This window comes from Adiantum capillus-veneris, chromosome 12 (assembly GCF_014529385.1).
Source record: "Adiantum capillus-veneris isolate H3 chromosome 12, ASM1452938v2, whole genome shotgun sequence".
Classification (NCBI taxonomy): domain Eukaryota; kingdom Viridiplantae; phylum Streptophyta; class Polypodiopsida; order Polypodiales; family Pteridaceae; genus Adiantum; species Adiantum capillus-veneris.
The window spans coordinates 82349895-82370837 of NC_140942.1; the positions used below are offsets into that span (position 1 = coordinate 82349895).

General features: G+C 41.1%; 1 protein-coding gene across 1 annotated transcript; it reads right to left on the reverse strand.

Annotated features, from left to right (window-relative positions):
* Positions 1-7382: 7382 nt before the first annotated feature.
* On the reverse strand, positions 7383-8486 carry LOC147446045 (uncharacterized). The gene has a single exon (XM_086524665.1). It carries the CDS (start codon positions 8484-8486, stop codon positions 7383-7385), a length of 1104 nt encoding a protein of 367 aa, XP_086380791.1.
* Between the last annotated feature and the right edge of the window lie 12457 nt (positions 8487-20943).

The following is a 20943-nucleotide window of genomic DNA, read 5'->3' on the forward strand; positions in this document are numbered from 1 at the left end:
AAGTATTTATTTCTTTAAAGAGCTTGAGAAAAAGAAAAAAGCTTGCCTAACGTCGACTTGAGGCAGTTTCACTTTGAGAACTTGCATGACATGCAAATGCAAGGGTCGTTCTCCACATTATTGACCATGAATATGAGAGAGAGAGAGAGAGAGAGAGAGAGAGAGAGAGAGAGATTGCCTGTGTGCATATACATGTACATTTATGAGGAAGATAGTGAGAAAGAAAGATTTTACCGTTGAGCTCATGCACTTTTCAGTTTTTCAAGTTATTATTTTTTGACATTAGTGTACTTTTAAAAGGATAGCTAAAGTTTTTCACCCACCACAAAAATGGATTAAATGCCCGAAAAAGACCAACCCTCACATTAACACCCCAAATCTGTAGATAGATTTTTCCAAGTTGATGGGCCTTTTACCAATTCTTGGATATTTTGTTCTTTTTATTTTTAAGAGTTAAGATGTGGGCCATGCTTGAAAATCAATAAATTCCTTAAATTTTGGCAGGCAAGGGTGTCAAACTAAAATCAATGAGAGAGAACACCCCAAATGGGTAGAGAGATTTCCCAGTTGATGGACCTTTTACCAATTCTTGGATATTTTGTTCTTTTTATTTTTACTAGTATGTGACCCACGCGTTGCTGCGGCCAAGGAAACAATGCCTCTATTTTCATAGGGCTATCTTCTCTTCCAAGTATAACACTATCAATACTCTCTTCCTAAATGTATAGGCTATCGCATTTATAAAAGTGATGCATGACACAACCTCTTAATAGATGCTGCAAAGGCTTCTTTGATACCAAGATTGGAAGCTTCACATAGACATTATTTTTCATGAGGTGCTAACCTTTGTTCAACAAACGTAGGAGTGCTCTAATTCTATTGGTGTGTGTGTGTGTGTGTGTAGAGAGAGAGAGAGAGAGAGAGAGAGAGAGAGAGAGAGAGAGAGAGAGAGAGAGAGAGAGAGAGATTCCTCCTTTAGGTCTACCTTGATCTAACAATGCTACCAAGCTTGATTATAGAGATTAGATAAGTTAGCATGGTGTGAAGAGATGAAAGCTAAGAGAAGTCAATGTAATAATAAAACTTTTTTTATAAATGGAGTGGGTTCTATAATTCATTTCAATGATAGGAACGTAATTGAATTCAATGTCTCTGCTCCACTCTCTTACTTGCTTCTATCCTTGTACGTATGTATGGATGTATGTATACATATATATCTATATGTACACATAGTACACACAACCACACACACACACACATATATATATATACATACATATATATGTATGTATATATATATATATATATATATATCTATATATATCTATATATATATCTCTCTCTCTCTCTCTCTCTCTCTCTCTCTCTCTCTCTCTCTCTCCATAGATATTCACTTTTGTTGAAGACTTGTCTTGTAACTTTTAAAGTCACTTTAGATTCTTCCTACACACTAACATTTTGTTTTGTTTTCCTCTCTCCTCCTGCGTCATTTGTTGGACTTTGCATTTCAACACATTGAATACGTCACTAAAAAATTGTCCTCTCTCTCTCTCTCTCTCTCTCTCTCTCTCTCTCTCTCTCTCACACACACACACACACACACACACACACACACACACACACACACACATTGATTTTAGATTTGTATCCTTGCCTACCAAAATTTAAGGAATTTATAGATTTTTAAGCATGGCCCACATGTTAAATTTAAAAAATAAAAAGAACAAAATATCCAAGAATTAGTAAAAGGTTCATCAACTACGAAATCTTCTCTACCCATTTGGGGTGTTCTCTCTCATGGATTTAAGATTGGCACACTTGGCTGTCAAAATTTAAGAAATTCATAGATTTTTAAGCATGGCCCACATGTTAACTCTTAAAAATGAAAAGAACAAAATATCCAAGAATTGGTAAAAGGTCCATCAACTCGGAAATCTCTCTAACCATTTGGGATGTTCTCTCTCGTTGATTTTAGATTGACACCCTTGCATGTCAAAATTTAAGGAATTCATAGATTTTTAAGCGTGGCCCACATCTTAACTCTTAAAAATGAAAAGAACAAAATATCCAAGAATTGGTAAAAGGTCCATCAACTTAGAAATCTCTCTACCGATTTGGGGTGTTAATGTGAGCGGTGGTCTTTGTCAGGCATTTAAATCATTTCTATGGGTGAAAAACTTTAGCTGTCCTTTTAAAAGTACACTAATGTTAAAAAATAATATCTTGAAAGAATGAAAAGTGCGTGAGCTCAACGGTACAATCTTTCTTTCTCGCTCTCCTCCTCATAAATATACATGTATATGCACACAGGCAATCTCTCTCTCTCCCTCTCTCTCTCATATTCATGGTCAATAATGTGGATAACGACCCTTGCATTTACATGCCGTGCAAGTCCTCAAAGCGAAACTGCCCAAGTCGACGTTAGGCGAGCTTTTTTCTTTTTCTCAAGCTCTTTAAAGAGATACATACTTCCAAAAGTTTCTAAAACATATCAATATTGGTCTTGAAAAAATACCCTTGAAAAGATAAAGCCAAATATATCTTCAAAAATTATATTTCCATTAAAAAAATCATTAAAATTATTCTTTTTTTGTTATAGCTTCCAAAAGTAAATTCACATTAAGTAATAAAACCTCCATTGAAGGTAACCTTTTTGTTATGTGCAATCAAACTTCAACATTTACTAGTATGTGACCCGCGCGTTGCTGTGGCCAAGAAGGAGTATCATTCAATTTTGTGTAACCCCCCCTCCCCCCTTCTTTAGAAGGATAACATGTGTAAGTATTTTTTATGCATCCAATTGAAGGTAGTGACAACCATATCTTAAATTGCATTATGTAATTAACCAATTGCATTATGGTATCAACCTAAATCACACTGGCTTTGTGCGACAATAGAAAGTGCATAGAGAATTGAATGAACATAACAACTACATAACATAAACTTAAAAGACTACACATGAGGTTGGGGGGGGGGGGGGGATGAGAGAGAGAGAGAGAGAGAGAGAGAGAGAGAGAGAGAGAGAGAGAGAGAGACGGGAAAAGGGAAACTAAAAGAAAAACAACAATCCACTTCCATTACTATAAGTAGTCTTTGTAAGCCCTAATATTCGTCTCTAAAGAAACTTTTTTGAAAGTCACTAAATCTTAACTAACAAAACAGCTGCAACTTCAAAATGACAGCCTTCGGGATGTTGCATTTGGTACTCGTAGAGCCCATGGACCCACACAATGAACGCTCCTACCAAAATGACGATGTCCCTCACACAGGGTGTATAACACAATCCTCCAATTCTCATATCTATCCCTATAAGAGTATTCTGCATTGACCGGCAAGAGATCTCTGAGCTCGCGAACCCTTATGCGAGCTGAAACTGCATTACGATTCTAAGCCACACTGATATGAAAATACCCTTGGAGTCCTCCAAAAAACTCATGCACTTCCATTAAAATGTTATCACGATAATAGTGATTCCTGCAAGCCAATTGGTTAATTACAATAAGTTCAATAAAAAAGCATTGTGCTTCATTGGTGTTCCTTACCTAACAACTTCAAAGCTTTCAATAATGTTTACAACATCACGCGTACTAAGTGGGCCTCTCCAACCAGGTGGATCTAAATGAGAAAATTGTTAGTTTGAACACTAAGGTGGAAAATTTTCAAAGGATATACTTAGATCCTACCATAGATAAGAAACGGCGGATGATGAAGCATCCAGCTAAACGTAGATATTGTCCAATGCCTTCTTTAACGTGGCATCTATAAATACAATATTTCAACCCCGTCCAAGAAACATCATAACATCAGCTTTTCATGACTATCAAAGTGTATAGAGAATTGAATCAACATAGCAACTATAGTATTCGATCCACATGTTGGTGTAATCCAAAAGAGCACACTATTGATACCATTGAAACTTTGAAGTTTGTAACAAAATCTTAGTTCTCGATCACTCATAGACATGCATAAAGAGCTACAAAAATCTACTCGTTTATGTGTACATAAGGCTTAAATTTTCAACATTTTCACATAATGAGATGGAAAAACATGAAAAATATCACGCATATGCAACAACTTAAAGCAGCAGCAACACATAGTTTTGAGATTTTAAGAAAAGAGAATAACTTCAAATGCAATACCAATAAACCTTCAAACACCGACAGATCTTATTTACGATTGACATTTCCACTCCATGCAAAATGTCAAAACTCTTAGGAAACAATCAACAAAATAGTTAGTGGCAAAGGATGCTTTGGTGGAGTCTCAATAATAACATTCAAATTTCCTACACTATCATACATCGATGACGCTTTTGTAAAAATAATCCCACAAACTCTATCGTCTTGTTTGAACCTTCCACAATTAGGATACATTATACATACTTTGTGGATACACATCATAACAGGGTCTCAATGGTCCCTAATTTCCAAAGGCAAAGGGTTTCATAGGAGGAAGTTTGTTGTTTGCAAAGAGAAAACAAAATTTAGGCACGTGCATATGCATCAATACAATAAAATATCCCATTGAAGTGGTTTGATGTGCATGACCCCAATCTGAAGTTGTCTACAATGGTCATTACGAACTAATAATGGGGTCTGGAAAGTGCTACCCAATTATTTGAGAGTGCATAAAGTGAACCAAATCTAAAGAAGTAAGACAATTTCTACTTGTAAACCTAAAGATAACTTTTAGAATGAAATGTAGAGAGTGGAAAAATATCATGGAATCTATCAAGCTTCCAAGTATTTCATTGCAACGTCCCTGAAGCTCACATAGCTAAGCGTAGTTGTAACGATGGAAGCCTCTTTTCTAAAAACATGCTACCTTATGACCGCAAGCCACAAAGGTAGTACCTCATATTGTTTTGACCAAAAATATCATCTCAACCAAAGTCTCAAAACTTAATTTAATTATACTCTATGGATTCATGCCATGTAGATTAAACAACACAAGTATAAAACAAAAAAAAAACACGTTCACTAATTTATCCTATCAACGCAATTCAAAGCAAGGTATGCTTTAGTACATCAACATAGTGAATCAAATTAAGACACAAAAGTACGTGCTTCAACTATTTCTAGTAGCCAAGGTTGAATGTTGCTATATGGCACGACCATCAGAAGCTCGAGCCATCTTTGTCATCAATGCATTCAATCGATTCAAATGGACCTTGAGTCGGGTTACCTCTCCTTCCAAAGCAAGGACCTGGTCCTTAAGTGCATCAATTTAGACCTGGATTTCCCTATTGGGCATGTGTGAGCTTTGCATTGATTCAAATTGTTGCTCCATGCGCACTAGCATGTTGAATTGATTCTCCTCAACCTGGGCCATTCCTCCATTGAAGCGTTGTGCACATAAACGCACCTCATTGCGAAGGTCTACAATTTGTTGGCCATTCGCTTACTGAGCCACGTCCAAAAGTGCTTCCAAGTGTCGTTCAAAGTCCAATTGCCTAGACTCACTATGGACAAAGAAGTCCCATAATGCAGCCATGATTTCATGATTCCCATCATTTACCACAGGATTGATAGAAGACGATCCCACACATCGAGCACTTCTCTTTGCCGCTCGAACATTGGCAAACCTTGGAGGAGTGGACTCAATACCATCCGACTCGGTCTCAACGATGGCATTGTTATTCATGTTTTCCATAGTTTTACCATTAAAAGTACATCACAATGCATATAAAGTTGAACTATGTGTCAACTACCACAAAGGAAGCAATCCCTTGCACAATATTACGAACATAACATCTTATCATACAAAAAAACATAATCTACACAAATCATAAGAGGTGCAAGTTCAAGAAAAGACACAGAGAGACTTTAATGTTTTCATCAAGCAACATGCATGATTTTCTCTCTCTCTCTCTCTCTCTCTCTCTCTCTCTCTCTCTCTCTCTCTCTCTATCAACACAGCAACCTATCCTCTCACAAACGTGAGGATCAATGCATAGAATTGTTGTGATTAAACAAAGATTTCTAAGATATGAATGTAATATCTTGGATCCCTCAAACTCAAGTCGCAAGTGGAAATTTCTATTGCATAGAATTATAAAGTAATAATAAACACCAAGACATTTAGAAATGTATCCAGATTTTCAAAGAGCATTGCCTAAAATGGATCACAAGCATGGCAAAGCTATTGTGTGTTTGTCATAGAAGCAAACACAATCAAGGACATTATCGTGCCACAAATGATCTAAGAGGCAATATCAACGTAGCTCGCTTCATCATGAAATTGGCAATCGGCTTGGAGTTTCTCCATTCCTAAATTAAGGACCGTTTTTCCATCCCAAGGTTGATTATCTCCTGGATTAACAAACAATAGTAGTAAAAAAGGGAGACTTTTTTTAAAATAATACAATTGAAGCACCAAACACAACAATTTACACATACCAGTTATTGCAGCTATGTATGGTACTGCCAAACATGCAAGTTGTTTAGGCAAGTAGATTTGGTAGATCAACTCAGCGAACCTAGAACTCTGGAGGTACTCCCAATCATCGGGAACGGAGTATCCTTCATATCTAGCAAACCATTGAGCATCATCTTCATCTTGGGAAGACACACACTCCTTCCTTACCGAGTAGACACCGTACTCAACCTCGGAGGAGTACGCCAAAATACACAATGTGAAGATATCGATAGATGGCAACTTCCTAAGGTCCGTAACACATAAGGAAACAAAAAAACCATGAATCTTACTTTATGCCGTGAATTTCTGATTTCATGCACACACACCTGGTCTTGTAGTGCTTGCGGATGGTCCTAACAATTTTTTTGTGCGACAAAGGTGCACACCAAAAAAGTGGCTCTGCTTAAAATAATGGAAAAAAAATCAAGGTCCCAAAGATAACAGAATAAGTCTCCACATCATGTCTTAATGGTGGACAAAAACATACCAGGATGTGGATGATCTTCTACATTTAATAGAAAGGACACCTCGGAGATGTAAGTCATTTGATCCATGATCTATATACCCAAATAGAAACCACAAAATAGACAATGTGAGGAAGGAACAAAACCTTCACATGACATGGTTTAGTATATGTTATGGAGAGAGGTAGAACATTAATTCACAAAATATTTTATGATTTGAAACATATATAAAGAAGAAGACAATGATGAGAAGGATTGGAGCCTTCATATGGCATTGATTGATATCTCATGGTACATAATGTTTATTGTTAGTGCAATTGTTTTGTAATTACATCAACGTCACGTAGGAGAATTTTCACTCCAATAGTTGAGCGTGCGCGTGACAATGCAACATACAATTGTCCATGAGTGAAGACCGGTGTCACTAGGTATAGGCCCAACATGGTAATGCTTTGGCCATGTGACTTATTTATCGTCATATAGAAATAAGGATTGGAACCTTCATATGGCATTGTTTAATATCTCATGGTACACAATGTTTGTTGTTAGTGCAGTTGTTGCGTTTACATCAATGTCACGTAGGAGAATATTCACTCCAGTGGCTGAACGTGTACGTGACAATGCAACATACAGTTGTCCATGAGTGAAGACCGGTGTCACCAGGTATAGGCCCAACATGGCAATGCTTTGTCCTTGTGACTTATTTATCGTCATACAAAAAGTCAATCTAAATGGGAACTGCCTCCGTCTAAGAACAAATGGCAACTTTGTACCAGAATGCACAAAACATATTCGAGGGATGAAAACCCAAGTGCCTACCCGTGTACCTGTAATAAATTCTACCTCTAAAACTCTTGCATGAAATGCCTTGCACACCAAGCGTGTCCCATTACATAGACCTCGACTTGGATCAATGTTCCGTAGTAGAATTATTGGGGCATTCATTTTCAACTCCAAGCAATGTGTTGGAAATCCACCACCCAAGGTGAGACTATTTAAAAACTCCACAAAGTATAAGAAAGGATCTTGCAAGGAGTTTTCCACCACGGAGTCAGCACTAAAGTATTGCACAACATCACCTTTTATTGTGTACAGGGCCTTAGCATTGACAATATCAACTTCGGAGTTTTTTGGAGCAAGGATGGCCCGCTCTCTGAAGTATTCTGCATGGACCACATCTTTATCAATTTCTGAATAGATGCAACCTATCAATACATCCAATGAGGATGAAGAAAGCACCATGTGACGGGGGATTTCTATCATTTGTTCATCACGGATTGTCAAAGTCCCATTTCCTACATCCATAAGCCATTCTCTATAGGCAGAATTTGCAACATCACTACCTCCCACACGCATGTTATGTGCCAATCTAAGAATCTTCACATGATTCCATAAGTGCGATCGACAAAGTCTAGCATCAACAATGTCAGCACGCGCTCCCTGGAACACCACTGGTAAGATCTGTCTGAAATCTCCCCCAAGAAGCAACACTTTTCCACCAAATGGATTTGTTGAGCACATGATATCTTGCAAAGACCTGTCCAAAGCTTCGAAGGCATATCGATGCATCATAGGAGCCTCATCCCACACAATCAACTTGCACATTCTAAGCAATTCAGCAAGTTGACCCTAAACAGGGATATTGCATGTGCTACAATTATCAAGATCCAAGGGTATCTTGAATCTAGAATGTGCAGTGCGTCCATTTCGCAATAGCAATGCTGAAGTACCAGAAGATGCTGTGGCCAATGCAACTTCTCCTTCTCCACGCACACGTGACAACAAACAATTATACAAATAAGTTTTCCCAGTCCCTGCGGGACCATCTAGGAAAAAAATAGCCCCACCATCAATAGTCAGTCCATGCAACACTGCCTCAAAAGCAATCCTTTGATCTTCATTGTGTCAAGGCATTTCTCTTGGAAAAGCAAGCTATTTTCATCACGTGTCACAAAGCGTTCATCAAGCATTGGAATTCCAGGAAATTCAGCTAAACTTCGTCCAAAAGTACCAAGAATGTTATGCAAATCTCTCAATGCATACCCTTCAACAACCTGTGTACAACCATCTAACGACTCATATCTCATCTCCAACATGTGTTGATAGTCCTCATACGAAAAACATCGAAATATTTCCCATAAGAGATGAGGGGAGGAGGGTTCACAAAACAATAGAATGGTCACAAACAAATGTCTCAATTGCAAGCCTGTATGTATACTGCAAGCTTCCTCCATGCATCCGAATCATTCCCCATCATCTTCCAAGATACCCCTTGCAATGCATGCTGCCTTGAATGTTGGAAACAATACACCATTTGCGGAGCGTAGATCCTCAAATGATTTACATCCTTTATAAATAGTCAAAAGCAAACGAACATAATATCGTTCACCTGCAAAGGGCTGCACAAAATACATCCACCCAATAGTGTCCCCACGACGTCTCTTTGTCCATTTCTTGGAACCCGAATTCCACACCCACTTTTAAGGAAAATCAATGTACAAACTATCGTTTGCTTCAGGATTCTCCAAGTTGCATGTGAACCACTCTGTCAAAGTGGTATTCTCTGCATTATCTCTTTGCAAGACATCATTAAGTCTATCATTATCTCGAAAAGTCACCATTTGACCAACTGGAACATGTACGCTCAATCTCTGAACAACTGGTACGTCATTGTGCAAAGGATATTAAAAACTTCTCCAGCAAGACTCAGATGCAGATACATAGCGGCCATCTGTGTACATGTCTATCTTATCAATGTTCACCCTTTCTGCATCATGTAGCGATGTATGGAATCTTACAATTGCCCTATCATGCCCCTTGTAGATGTACTTATAGACATACTTGACGGCTGAAATTGTCGAGCATACCTCAACATTGATATGCGCACTAAATAGTGTTGACAAACAGGATTATATGGCACAATCCATCGGTTATCAATAGTAGAACCCCTAACCTTGGCGGTGAAGCCATTGTTTCGTCGCACATAAATGGGGTAGCCATTATTATCCATGCTTGTTTGCTCACAAAATGAACGTGGATATTTTCTAATACATCGGCCATCAACCATGCAAGGAGATGAACTATTGAACTCACCGCATGGACCGTAGTATGCTTAGGTATCAAGACTCATCAGCAAGTCTATTAGCATTGCCCGTATGACATTCAAAACCTGCCCCGTAATGGGGTCTTCCTATTGTGCTACAAAACGTGCCTATCATGGCTACCTGCATGAAGAAGCAGAGGAATCTTAAAGTTTGGTAGATTGGTTATCAGAGTTTCTTGCCCCGTTGCAATAGACTGGCTCTCCCAGCTCCCTCTCCACTTTTTATGACTGCTATGCTAAGCGCAAGAGTTTCAAGGGGTCTTGCTTATCTCATGCAATATTTCTCAGAATAACATAAATGAGGTAAGGAGTTCTACGTTTTCCACTGTAATATGAGGAATCACTTGGGTTTCCTTCGCAATAGAAAATTTTGGGGTTAGTTTTTGTCACAAATTTTCTTGACCGCTCTACCTTCCTCTCTCTCTCTCTCTCTCTCTCTCTCTCTCTCTCTCTCTCTCTCTCTCTCTCTCTCTATACCTCACAATGCTAGGAATTTCATGTGCCATGTGTTTTAAAAAAAAAATGCAGAATGACTATTGTCATGAGTGTGAATCATGCACTTGCCTAATGTTAAGATATGTTGAGATGAGGTTGTATTCTCCCTGTGTGTGTGTGTGTGTGTGTGTGTGCACGCTTCACAAGGCTAGGAATTGCATGTTTCATGTGTAAAAAAAAAGAAATAGAGCGGCTTTTCTCATGAGCGTGAATCATGCACTTGCCTGATGCTTGGAGATGTTGAGACGAGGTTCCATTGGGACTCTTTTAACAGTTCAATATGTATAATCAATTTAGACATCATGGCAGCGTGATAGAACATAGGTGTAGTAATCCCAATGGTCCCGAAGGCTATGGTGCAAAGGTGTAGAGAGGTAGCTAGTGTTCAAAAGTGTGTGTGTGAGAGAGAGAGAGAGAGAGAGAGAGAGAGAGAGAGAGATGTTTTAGCAGGGTGATAGACTAAATCACTCCAAAAGAAATCAAAAAGCTCTCAAGTATTGTAGCATTGATAGTTTTTATCCAAGTGCTCAAAAAAGAGCTATGTTTAGTGTAATCCCACCTAACTTTTTCTTTTGAATTTACTTTTGAAATCATTATTTGAAGCTGAGAAAACCTACAAAGACATAGAGGATAGCTCATGGCCAAAAGTGGCTATGATAGAAAGAGGGACGGGGGAGGGAGATAGTTGTCTCAAAAGCTATAATTTTCCTTTAAACATTGTTCAAACCTAGGTTTAGTGCATTCTCACTTGCAAATTTGGAATTCAACTCTAAATTCCAACTGGAAAGCAAGAACACCTCCAAAGCTCAAAGGAATTTAGGGTGTAAAAAACTTCAAATATAGGCAAGGGTTTCCCTTTGCCACCACCATCTTCACCACTCACATTTTGGGAAAAATCATTGTGTATTGGAGTGCTTAAAGATTGGTTTAGTGTACTTCCATCCATGGATATCTTATTTTAAAAAAGAGGGCCAAATAATCTCAATCATGATAAAGTCAACCACACAATATTGATTGTAGGTGAGACCATTTGAACCATCACCAAATTAAAGGCTTTTGCTTCTCTTTCAGGTCCCAAGGGAAAACACACCACGTCAAAAGACCACCACTCATTGACACACAGGAAAAATCCAAGTTTAGTGCAATCCCACCTATGAATTTTGAGATCCACCTCTAAGCTTTCACCTCAAGGTGATAGCACCCATGAAACTCAAAGCACCCATGTTTTGGAGAAAAGCATCTTAACTTAAGTGCAATCCCACCTATGAATTTTGAGATTTATCTCTAAATTTCACCCCAAGGTGATAGCACGCATGAAACTTGGAGGAATTTAATTTAGAAATCTCCAAATATAGTGGAGGGCTAGCCTAATTCGTCGTGCCCTTCATCATGAGTGTTTTGAAAAAAAACATTTGGCTATGGGAGTGCTCTAAAAGATCAGCTTAGTGTAGTCCCACCTAACAAATTTTAATATTTACCTTGAGATTTTCATTTTGACCTTGAGAACACCATAAGGTGATTGCACCCACAAAACGCAAAGAAAATGCAATGTCAAGAGGACCGGTTTAGTGTAATCCCACCTGACAAATTATGATATTTACGCCTAAAAATTGTAATTTTTAAATTTTCATTTAGACCTTGAAATCCCAAGTCAAAGGTGAGAATGGCATACAGTTTAGGGAAAACCTTCAAATTTAGTCAAGATTTTCCTCCGCCTTTGTTGCCTCGAATTCACTCGTGGTGCCTTGGATTTGCTCACTCTTTGCCTCGGATTTGCTTGCCTTCAACCTTGGACTTGGCTTCTTGCTTTGGGCCTTTTCAATGCCAAAAACCAATATATGGAATTAGATCTTATTCTCTCTCTCTCTCTCTCTCTCTCTCTCTCTCTCTCTCTCACACACACACACACACACACACACACACACACACACACACACACACACACACACACACACACACACACACAATGTGTTCGGAAAAAATGCATCTCAGCTTAACATCGTACCATTTTCTACCATTATAATAATAGACTTAGTTGTGGTGCAACTATGTCCACTATCACACGGCTTCCTAAGCTTATACACCAATTCCGCCCCAAGATCGAGGAAAACAATGCAAAAACACCCTAGTTTCCAAACTTTCCCCTTGTTAATAAAAAGTCCCGGTTGAGGGCAAGGGGAGAATGCGAAATTCCACCCATAGAGAAAAAGTAGTGCAAAACCCTGGAAAACAACCAATTTTTTAAAAAACTTTCGATCTAGCAATCGGAAAGCACCAAGTGGGGGCAAGGGGAAAAGGTGAAACTCCACCCCAAAAAATTTGAGAAAATTAGTGCAAGCTTGGCAATAACTTGAGGGCAAAGGGAAAAGGCCAAACTCCGCCCCAAAAGCACGGGTGCAAGACAATCGTCAAAGTACATGGGTTCGCCTCGCAACAATGTTTGGAAAAAATGTGTCCCAGCTTAATATTGTGTGGTTCTCAATGTCAAAAATGCCAATCGAGGGCATTTACAGTTAGTGTTCTCTTTCTAGAGTGCCTGGCACACCAATAAGGCATTATATGTAAACTTTTATAAAAAAATTCCCCTTGGCAAATTAAAGGAAAGGAATTTTGTACGAATGAAAAACGGTTTTCTATACTCCAAAAGCAAGGTGAGGGCAAGGGGAAAAGGCCAAATTTTGCCCCAAAAGCATGGGTGTGAGATAGCCATCAAAGTACATGGGTCCACCTCGAATGGGCTGTAGTGTTCAAGATAAATGAGTTTTAGCATAATATTGTGTCGTTCTCAATTTAAAAAATGTGGATTGAGGGCAAGGGGAAAAGGAGAATTTCTACCCCAAAAAGAGAAAAATAGTTAAAAAATAGAAGAACTAAACTTAATTTTTTAAAAATTCCCCTTGGAAAATAAAAGGAAAGGAATTTTGTATGTTTTAAAAGGTTTTAACACCTTAATGTCCAAAATTTCAAAACAACTATTTCCCAAAGTTTCATTTTAGGGCAAGAAAAATGCGAAATTCCGCCGCCAAACCCTGGATAACAACCTTTTTTTCTTAATAAACTTTCGGTCTAGCAATTGAAAAGAGCCAGTTGGGGGCAAGGGAAAAAGTGAAACTTTGCTCCAAAAAATCAAGGAAAGGTGAGGGGCAAGGGAAAAAGGCCAAATTCCGCCCCAAAAGCATCAGTGCGAGATAACCGTCAAAGGACACGAGTTCGTCTCGCATGGCCCGCAATGTTCAGGAAAAATGTGTTTCAACTTAATATTGTGCCGTTCTCAATTTCAAAACTGCCGGTTGAGGGCAAGGCAAAAAGGCAAAATTCCGCTCCAAAATAGACAAAAATAGTGTAAAAAGTTCAAAAAATAACCTTATTTTTTCAAAATTTCCCCTTGGCAAATTAAAGGAAAGGAATTTTGTATGTCTAAAAAAACGTTTTTTACGCCCAATTTTTTTTTCCTGCTTTCATTAAGAAGATGCTTGTCAAAGATATCATCTCTCCGGACTATGATATCCTCCTACACTAGACCATAAAAGCGCTAGCTTTTGGAAAAAGTGTTATAGCTAGCATATATAATATTTTTATTGGACTTTCAAGACAAACTTCCCAAGTTCCCCCTCTACTTCTTTGGAAATGGATTGAGGCATCGAAAGTATTGCTTCATGAGCATATATACCAATTTATCAAAGGTCTCATCTTACGATAAATAAAATATATCCAGGCGAAATGATTGGAGTCATCAACCAGTAACATCAAATAAAGGGCACTCTCAAGTGATGGAACCTGCATAGGTACACTAAGGCTCCAAAATCTTCAAGGCTTACCGAATAGAGTACTTTCATAAAGTCTCTCTATGTTGCTTCCCTCAGATAGCAGAACTACATCATTTCATTGGAAGTACTTCTCCACAAGTGTGTGCCATTTATAAAGGTCTCACAAGTCTCATCCCTATGGTAAAGAAACCATATCCAGGTGAAACAACATAGAGAGCACCATTAATTACTTATATTGTGCCTACTCGCTCCTCTACTATTTTATTCAATTTGCACTCAGATTCTTCTACCAGATTCTCTCCCAAAGATCTCCTACCTTTACAAAAGTAAACATCGGAATTCTAACCCGCGCCTGTCAATCGCACTCAACCACTCCAGCAAGCCCGCCGCATGGCTCACATTGGCAATCTATGCAAAAAAAGATATAATGATTTGCCTCCACCCCAAGCTCTGAGTGTCCCCTACCCCCGACCCCATCCTTGCGCGCATCTAACCACTCCAGCAAGCCTGTCGCCTTGCTCACTCTCGCCTTTTATGGCGAAAATAAAAAGATATAATGATTTGCCTCCACCCCAAAGCCTTTTTATTGTCTCACGCACGACGCAAATGATTCGCGTTGGAGGGTAGACTCAATCACAATAAGTTTTGGACAGATTCTCACAATAATTCCCACATTATGACTTAACGCGACATCATGAGCTTCTGTGAGGGAGGCACGGCATACCTAGCTAGGTACGATTGGGGGCAGGGGACCACCGTCCCGACGGGGGGACCAGTGGTCCCGTGTCCACAATCGCACCTAGCTAGGTACGCGGTGCCTCTCGAGCTGAAGCTCATGATGTTATGCATTGTATGAAAAAAACATTGAAAAAGTCTCCCTTTTCCTACATGAGGAAATTTCTAAATCTTCTTGTGAATGGACCCTTTTAAATAGCCATACAATAGGTTGGCACGAGTGTTAGAAAAAAACCGGGGTCTAGTGTATTTTAACCGGTTGAAATTGTAAAATCCCGGTTAGATGTCAAGCTTGCCTTTAAGAAAACCGGTAAAAGCTTCAAATTTTGACCTAAAAACCGGGAGAAATTCAAGTTACCCCTTGAATTTTGTGTTGACCTAAAAACTGGGAGAAATTCAAGTTTCCCTCCCGAGCAGAAGCTCATGATGTTATGCATTGTATGAAAAACACTGGAAAAGTCTCCCTTTTCCTACATGAGAAAATTTCTAAATCTTCTTGTGAATGGACCCTTTTAAATAGCCATACAATAGGTTGGCACCAGTGCTAGAAAAAAACCGAGGTCTAGTGTATTTTAACCGGTTGAAATTGTAAAATCCCGGTTAGATGTCAAGCTTGCCTTTAAGAAAACCGGAGAATTTACACAAGTTTTAGTGTAATTACCGGCAAAAGCTTCAAATTTTTTGACCTAAAAACCGGGAGAAATTCAAGTTTCCCCTTGAATTTTGATCTAAAAAGTGGGAGAAATTCAAGTTTCCCTCCCGAGCAGAAGCTCATGATGTTATGCGTTGTATGAAAAACACTGAAAAAGTCTCCCTTTTCCTACATGAGAAAATTTCTAAATCTTCTTGTGAATGGACCCTTTTAAATAGCCATACAATAGGTTGGCAGTTACATGGAATTTCTACAGATGCCTTGTTTGGAGGCCACTTGGAGGAGAGAGAGAAAGAGAGTTTCCACATCACCCGCTTCCCGCCCTGCATTGGGTGAGAGAGAGAGAGAGAGAGAGAGAGAGAGAGAGAGAGAGAGAGAGAGAGAGAGAGAGAGAGAGAGAGAGAGAGAGAGAGAGAGGCTACACACATGCTTCGTGCCGGCCGTTTGCAGCGCAGTAGAATCTTCACCGACCGAATTGTGGCTTTTGCGCACATGCACCGGCGGTTGAGGCTTCACCGGCCACCGTCGACCGCCAGTCTGTGCACATGCAGCCTACCGGCTCAGAGTCAACTTCATTTTCGTCAACCAAGGTCCGGCCTTAGCAACAACAATATGCAGTTACACAGCACAGCAACAACAATCAGCTTCATTTTCATCAACCAGGGTCCGGCCCTCAGCAACAACAGTATGAACGCGTAGCAGCATTAATACTGGTGATTTGCAATTTAGCCAAGCTTCGACAATAACCACAGACCCTAAGACCCTAAGAGTGTTTACATGTCTCGGATAGAGAGCGCGCGAATCCAGGGTCGCCGTCTCCTTCATACCTCAGACCTTGATCTCCAAATTGTTGAGGGTCCCGTCCCGTGTGTTGGAGAGGAAGAAGGGGGTTGTGAAGCTTCTGATGCGCGTCGCGTGTCTGTCTCTATGGCGATCACAGCCTGCTGAGTAGGAAACATGCGGGTCACGGCCCCTACGCAGGCGATGGTTGCTGGTAATTGGATAGCCTCGGGTAAATAGGCCACAATGATGAGGTTCTTGAGCTTGGCACTATGGTATTGAATGCCCAGGCCATGCTACTACCTGTACTTAGGTGGATATTATTGCAGCAGCTTGTGCAGCCCAAGAGTCCGCTTCACCGAATCAGTAATTGGTTGCTATACACACCCAGCAAGGAAAACTGTATCACACAAGGTGGTGTAGCCATAGCCGCATTCGGTATGCCATACAGCCTGAAAGGACTGGTGTACCCAAGCCCGGTGCAGCCTGCATATCGGCACGAGGGCTTGAGAAGAGTTTGGGATGGATGGTGTAGCCTGCATGCATGTCGGCATGAGGGCCTGAGAAGAGCTTGGCCGGGCGGCCTACGGCCTATGTGGAGAGAGAGAGAGAGAGAGAGAGAGAGAGAGAGAGAGAGAGAGAGAGAGAGAGAGAGAGAGAGAGAGAGAGAGAGAGAGAGAGAGAGAGAGAGAGAGAGAGAGAGAGAGAGAGAGAGAGAGAGATCAGAGACCGTATTTGCACATCACGGGCTATGTCGAGGGAGGCAGTCCTGCAGGGCACGATGCAAGCTTGACAGAGACGACACACGACACACAGAGATGGAGGAGGCAGCAGGAGTTGGGTGAGAGAGAGAGAGAGAGAGAGAGAGAGAGAGAGAGAGAGAGAGAGAGAGAGAGAGAGAGAGAGAGAGAGAGAGAGAGAGAGAGAGAGAGAGAGAGAGAGAGAGAGAGAGAGAGAGAGAGAGAGAGAAACCTTATTGAAGGGGATCGGGGAGCACCACAGACAGAGAGTGAGAGAGAGAGAAGGAGACACACACACGATGTGGGTGGGGAGACTGTGAAGTGGCAGCTCCCCCTATACAATATACTCACTATAAGTATAGGGTAACAGTGGGCGGGCGCCCATGACCTGGGCGACCGGTCAAGGCACATAGGCCTTAACCCCAACAACCTCCCACTTAAAGGCCAATGCGCCTTTAAGCAAGATCTACTAGTGTACAACTAATAGAAGGTGAGATATTCTCTCAACCTATGCCCACTGACTCTCGATGAGCTAGTGCATCCGGCTCTACTGATAGACAAACATCCCGCTGCGGAAGCCACATAGAGCTAGCTCCAAGCTCTACAAAGAGTCTACAAGAGATCATGCACTCCTGCAAGTATTCGTCCAATACCTGCAAACCTCCCCTATGATCTATGCCGAGATCAGTCGTCGAACAATTAATCAACTCTGCTGCAAATGCTCCCACTGCAGCTGCTATGTCGGGCCTCGAGATCAGCATCTTGTACATGAGGACACCGAACGTTGATGCAACCCTGGCAACCTCTGCCACCTCCAACTTAGAACTCAACTCATGGCAATCCTGTCCCCTATCATAGAGACCATGGCACTCTGACTCCGAGCTCTGGAGTGACTCCTCGTGCCCACCACATATCACATGTGTACCAAGAGTATCCATCTGTCCTGAATCTGCATCAAGCTCTGGCATAAGCATATCAAGGAATGACTCCACAATAGCCAACATCTCAGCATCCATGTGAGTCATCTCTGTCATCACCTCTGATGACTCATCCTGCTGTGACTCACTAGAGCTGTCCCACTCTACATGTGTATTCGTAGACGCAACTTGCACAACAAGGTCACTGCTCTGCACTCCATGCAAAGCATCCTGCAACCCACAAGCAAAAGAGACTAGCCCTGCTCTCTCGCTCTCTACCTGGCTGCATGATCACAGAGACAACACCGTCTCTCCCGTGATCCACATGCAATGGGTAACCTGTACCACTCCTGGCACCTCTCGCAATCACTAGCGAACCCAAATGCATCACAAAATCTCACTCTCGTAGCGAAATCTGACATCCACAATCTCTAAGCTGACCAATCGAGATCAAACTCACTGTCAAATCTGGTACATAGCGCACATGTCGTAACAAGTAAGATGCACCACTCGGTAATGACAGTCTCACATCTCCTGCACTTGCTATCGCATGCACTGATCCATCGGTCAAACGTACACTGCCAAGCATCCCGCTAGAATAGCTACAAAATCATTCACGATGCGGCGTGACATGAAACATAGCATCTGCGTCTAGCAACCACTGCGAAGGGAGTGCACTATCCACATGTATAGCATCTCGTGCATAGCTCGAGGTAAAAGTGACATCCCCGTCACTAGGATACTCCGACACTACATGTGCCTCAACTGTCAAAGTAGCTGAGTCCATGGCATCACTACATACATCTCTGAGACTACCATGTCTCCTACGATGTCTCATACGACGAAAACAGCGCCGTCTAACGTGTCCAGAATGACCACAATACCAACATGTCACCTGTCGGCGTACTCGTGAATGTACATGTCTCACACGAGTCCGTGATGACTCATATCTATCATACATTTCATGTAATCTGCACCAAAGTGCTCTCGAAGTAGTCTCATACATAACAAGAGCATATACAGATTCCGCAAGGTGCAAAGAGAGTGTAGATAGTGCCATCTGCTCTAGCTCCTGCCACTGATCGTCAGACATGTTTGAAGGTCTACCTACATCACCACTCAATGGTCGATGCAACCCTCGTTGTGTCAATGCATCAAGCATACACTCTCTCCATGCTACAAAGTCTGACCCATCAAACATGCACATTTCGGAGAGATCATAATCTGAGCGATCACCTGTCTCTGCCATGAGCACAATGTAGCAAACTAGAAAGCAAAACCACCTCACCAACAACACCTGGAAACTGTCTACAAATATGGCCAGAAACACAATGTAAAACCTGTGAGACACACTCCAAAATAGAGCTCCTGCAATGTCAATACAAGCCTCGCATGCTCTAGTATCACACTGCAATCTGTGAGCTAATCACCAAGCCCACACTGTGCGGTATCGATGCATACACACGCACAAATCTCCCACCTGCAGAGAACACCGCACGCAAATGCTGAGTGCAACCCGCAATCTCTACCTAGATCGCATAAATGATACACATAAAACTCCTGGGAAAATTTCACCAGAGTTTCGACACACAATGGCTATCAACACAAAATAACCATTGTCCTGCAAGCTCAATACAATGAGCAATCAATGCGCATCAAACTACACTCAACATACATGCATAAGCTCTGCAAAACTATGGCAAAAAATGCTCGAGATCACAAGACTCTCCCACCTGAGAGCAAACCACTGTCTCAAGCAAAGAAAGATACACAACTCCTCACTCTTGCGAGAGTGGATACAAAAACACAAAACTGTGTCCAAACTGACAAAACCTGTCAAAGTGAGAGTAAACACTCGATCACAAACTATGGCGAGAATTTGGGAAAAATTTGACAGAATTTCCCCTGAAAACAGAGAAAAAAACTCAAGTACAATCTCTACCATAAACCATAACACTACTCAATGCCAATGAGTAGAAATGCCAAAATGGCTCCACATTTTCACATACAATGGCAATCCGCACTCAACGTACATCAACGGAGTGACCGCGCATAAGCAAGCGCCAAAAGATTTGCAATCCGGAAACTTATTCAATGCGAAAACAATGCTCTCAAGAGAGCTCACCGGCACTTGAAAGTGCTCGTCAAAATGCATGTATAATGGGCATCAACCATGCGCCATAACCATATGCAAACCATCCGCAAAGACCATGAATCCAAGCACAAAATCACTGCCAAAGTATCCTGTGAAAACCAGTGAAAGAAGCTCCACCTGTGTGCTCCAAAAAACTGCGTCTCTCAAGAGACCGCCTCGATGGTGTGTAAACGCCTCCGTACTTCGTTGCCTAAGTCTACCAAAAAACCCTCAAACCACAAGCTTAACACAAGCTGCAATTGCATCTTCAGCTCATAATTTATGCACTCAACTTCAAGCATCTCCCGTGCTTCCAAAAGTGCATCAAACTCGCACACAATGCGACAACAGAAAATCTGGAATTTCTGTATACAGTCAGTCTGAGCTGAATATCAGCAAAACGGTGAGGAATTTGCAAAAAGTTTCTTCTACAAGGTTGTAGACCACGTCGAAACGGATGGGCTCCGGTGACAGAATTCTCAGATCTGCATTCTACAAGGAGAAAAACGAATCTGAAAACAGTGCTGCTGCGCACACAATTTTAGGGCAACACCTTCACTTACACACAATCTTCCACACTCTTTTCTGAGCTTCCACAAGAGCATACATCACTCTCAACTGAGCTCACAAGCTCCCATTGCATTCTCACAAAGCTTCCAAGCTTTCTTAATCTCTCTACCGTCGAGAGCAAGCGAGCTATCGCCTCGAAGCTCTCAAAGCCGTCGTGCTCTCCGCGGTC

Coding starts and splice junctions, on each gene's coding strand:
- LOC147446045 (XM_086524665.1), bottom strand. CDS start 8,486: ATGTGCAAGTTGATTGTGTGGGATGAGGCTCCTATGATGCATCGATAT.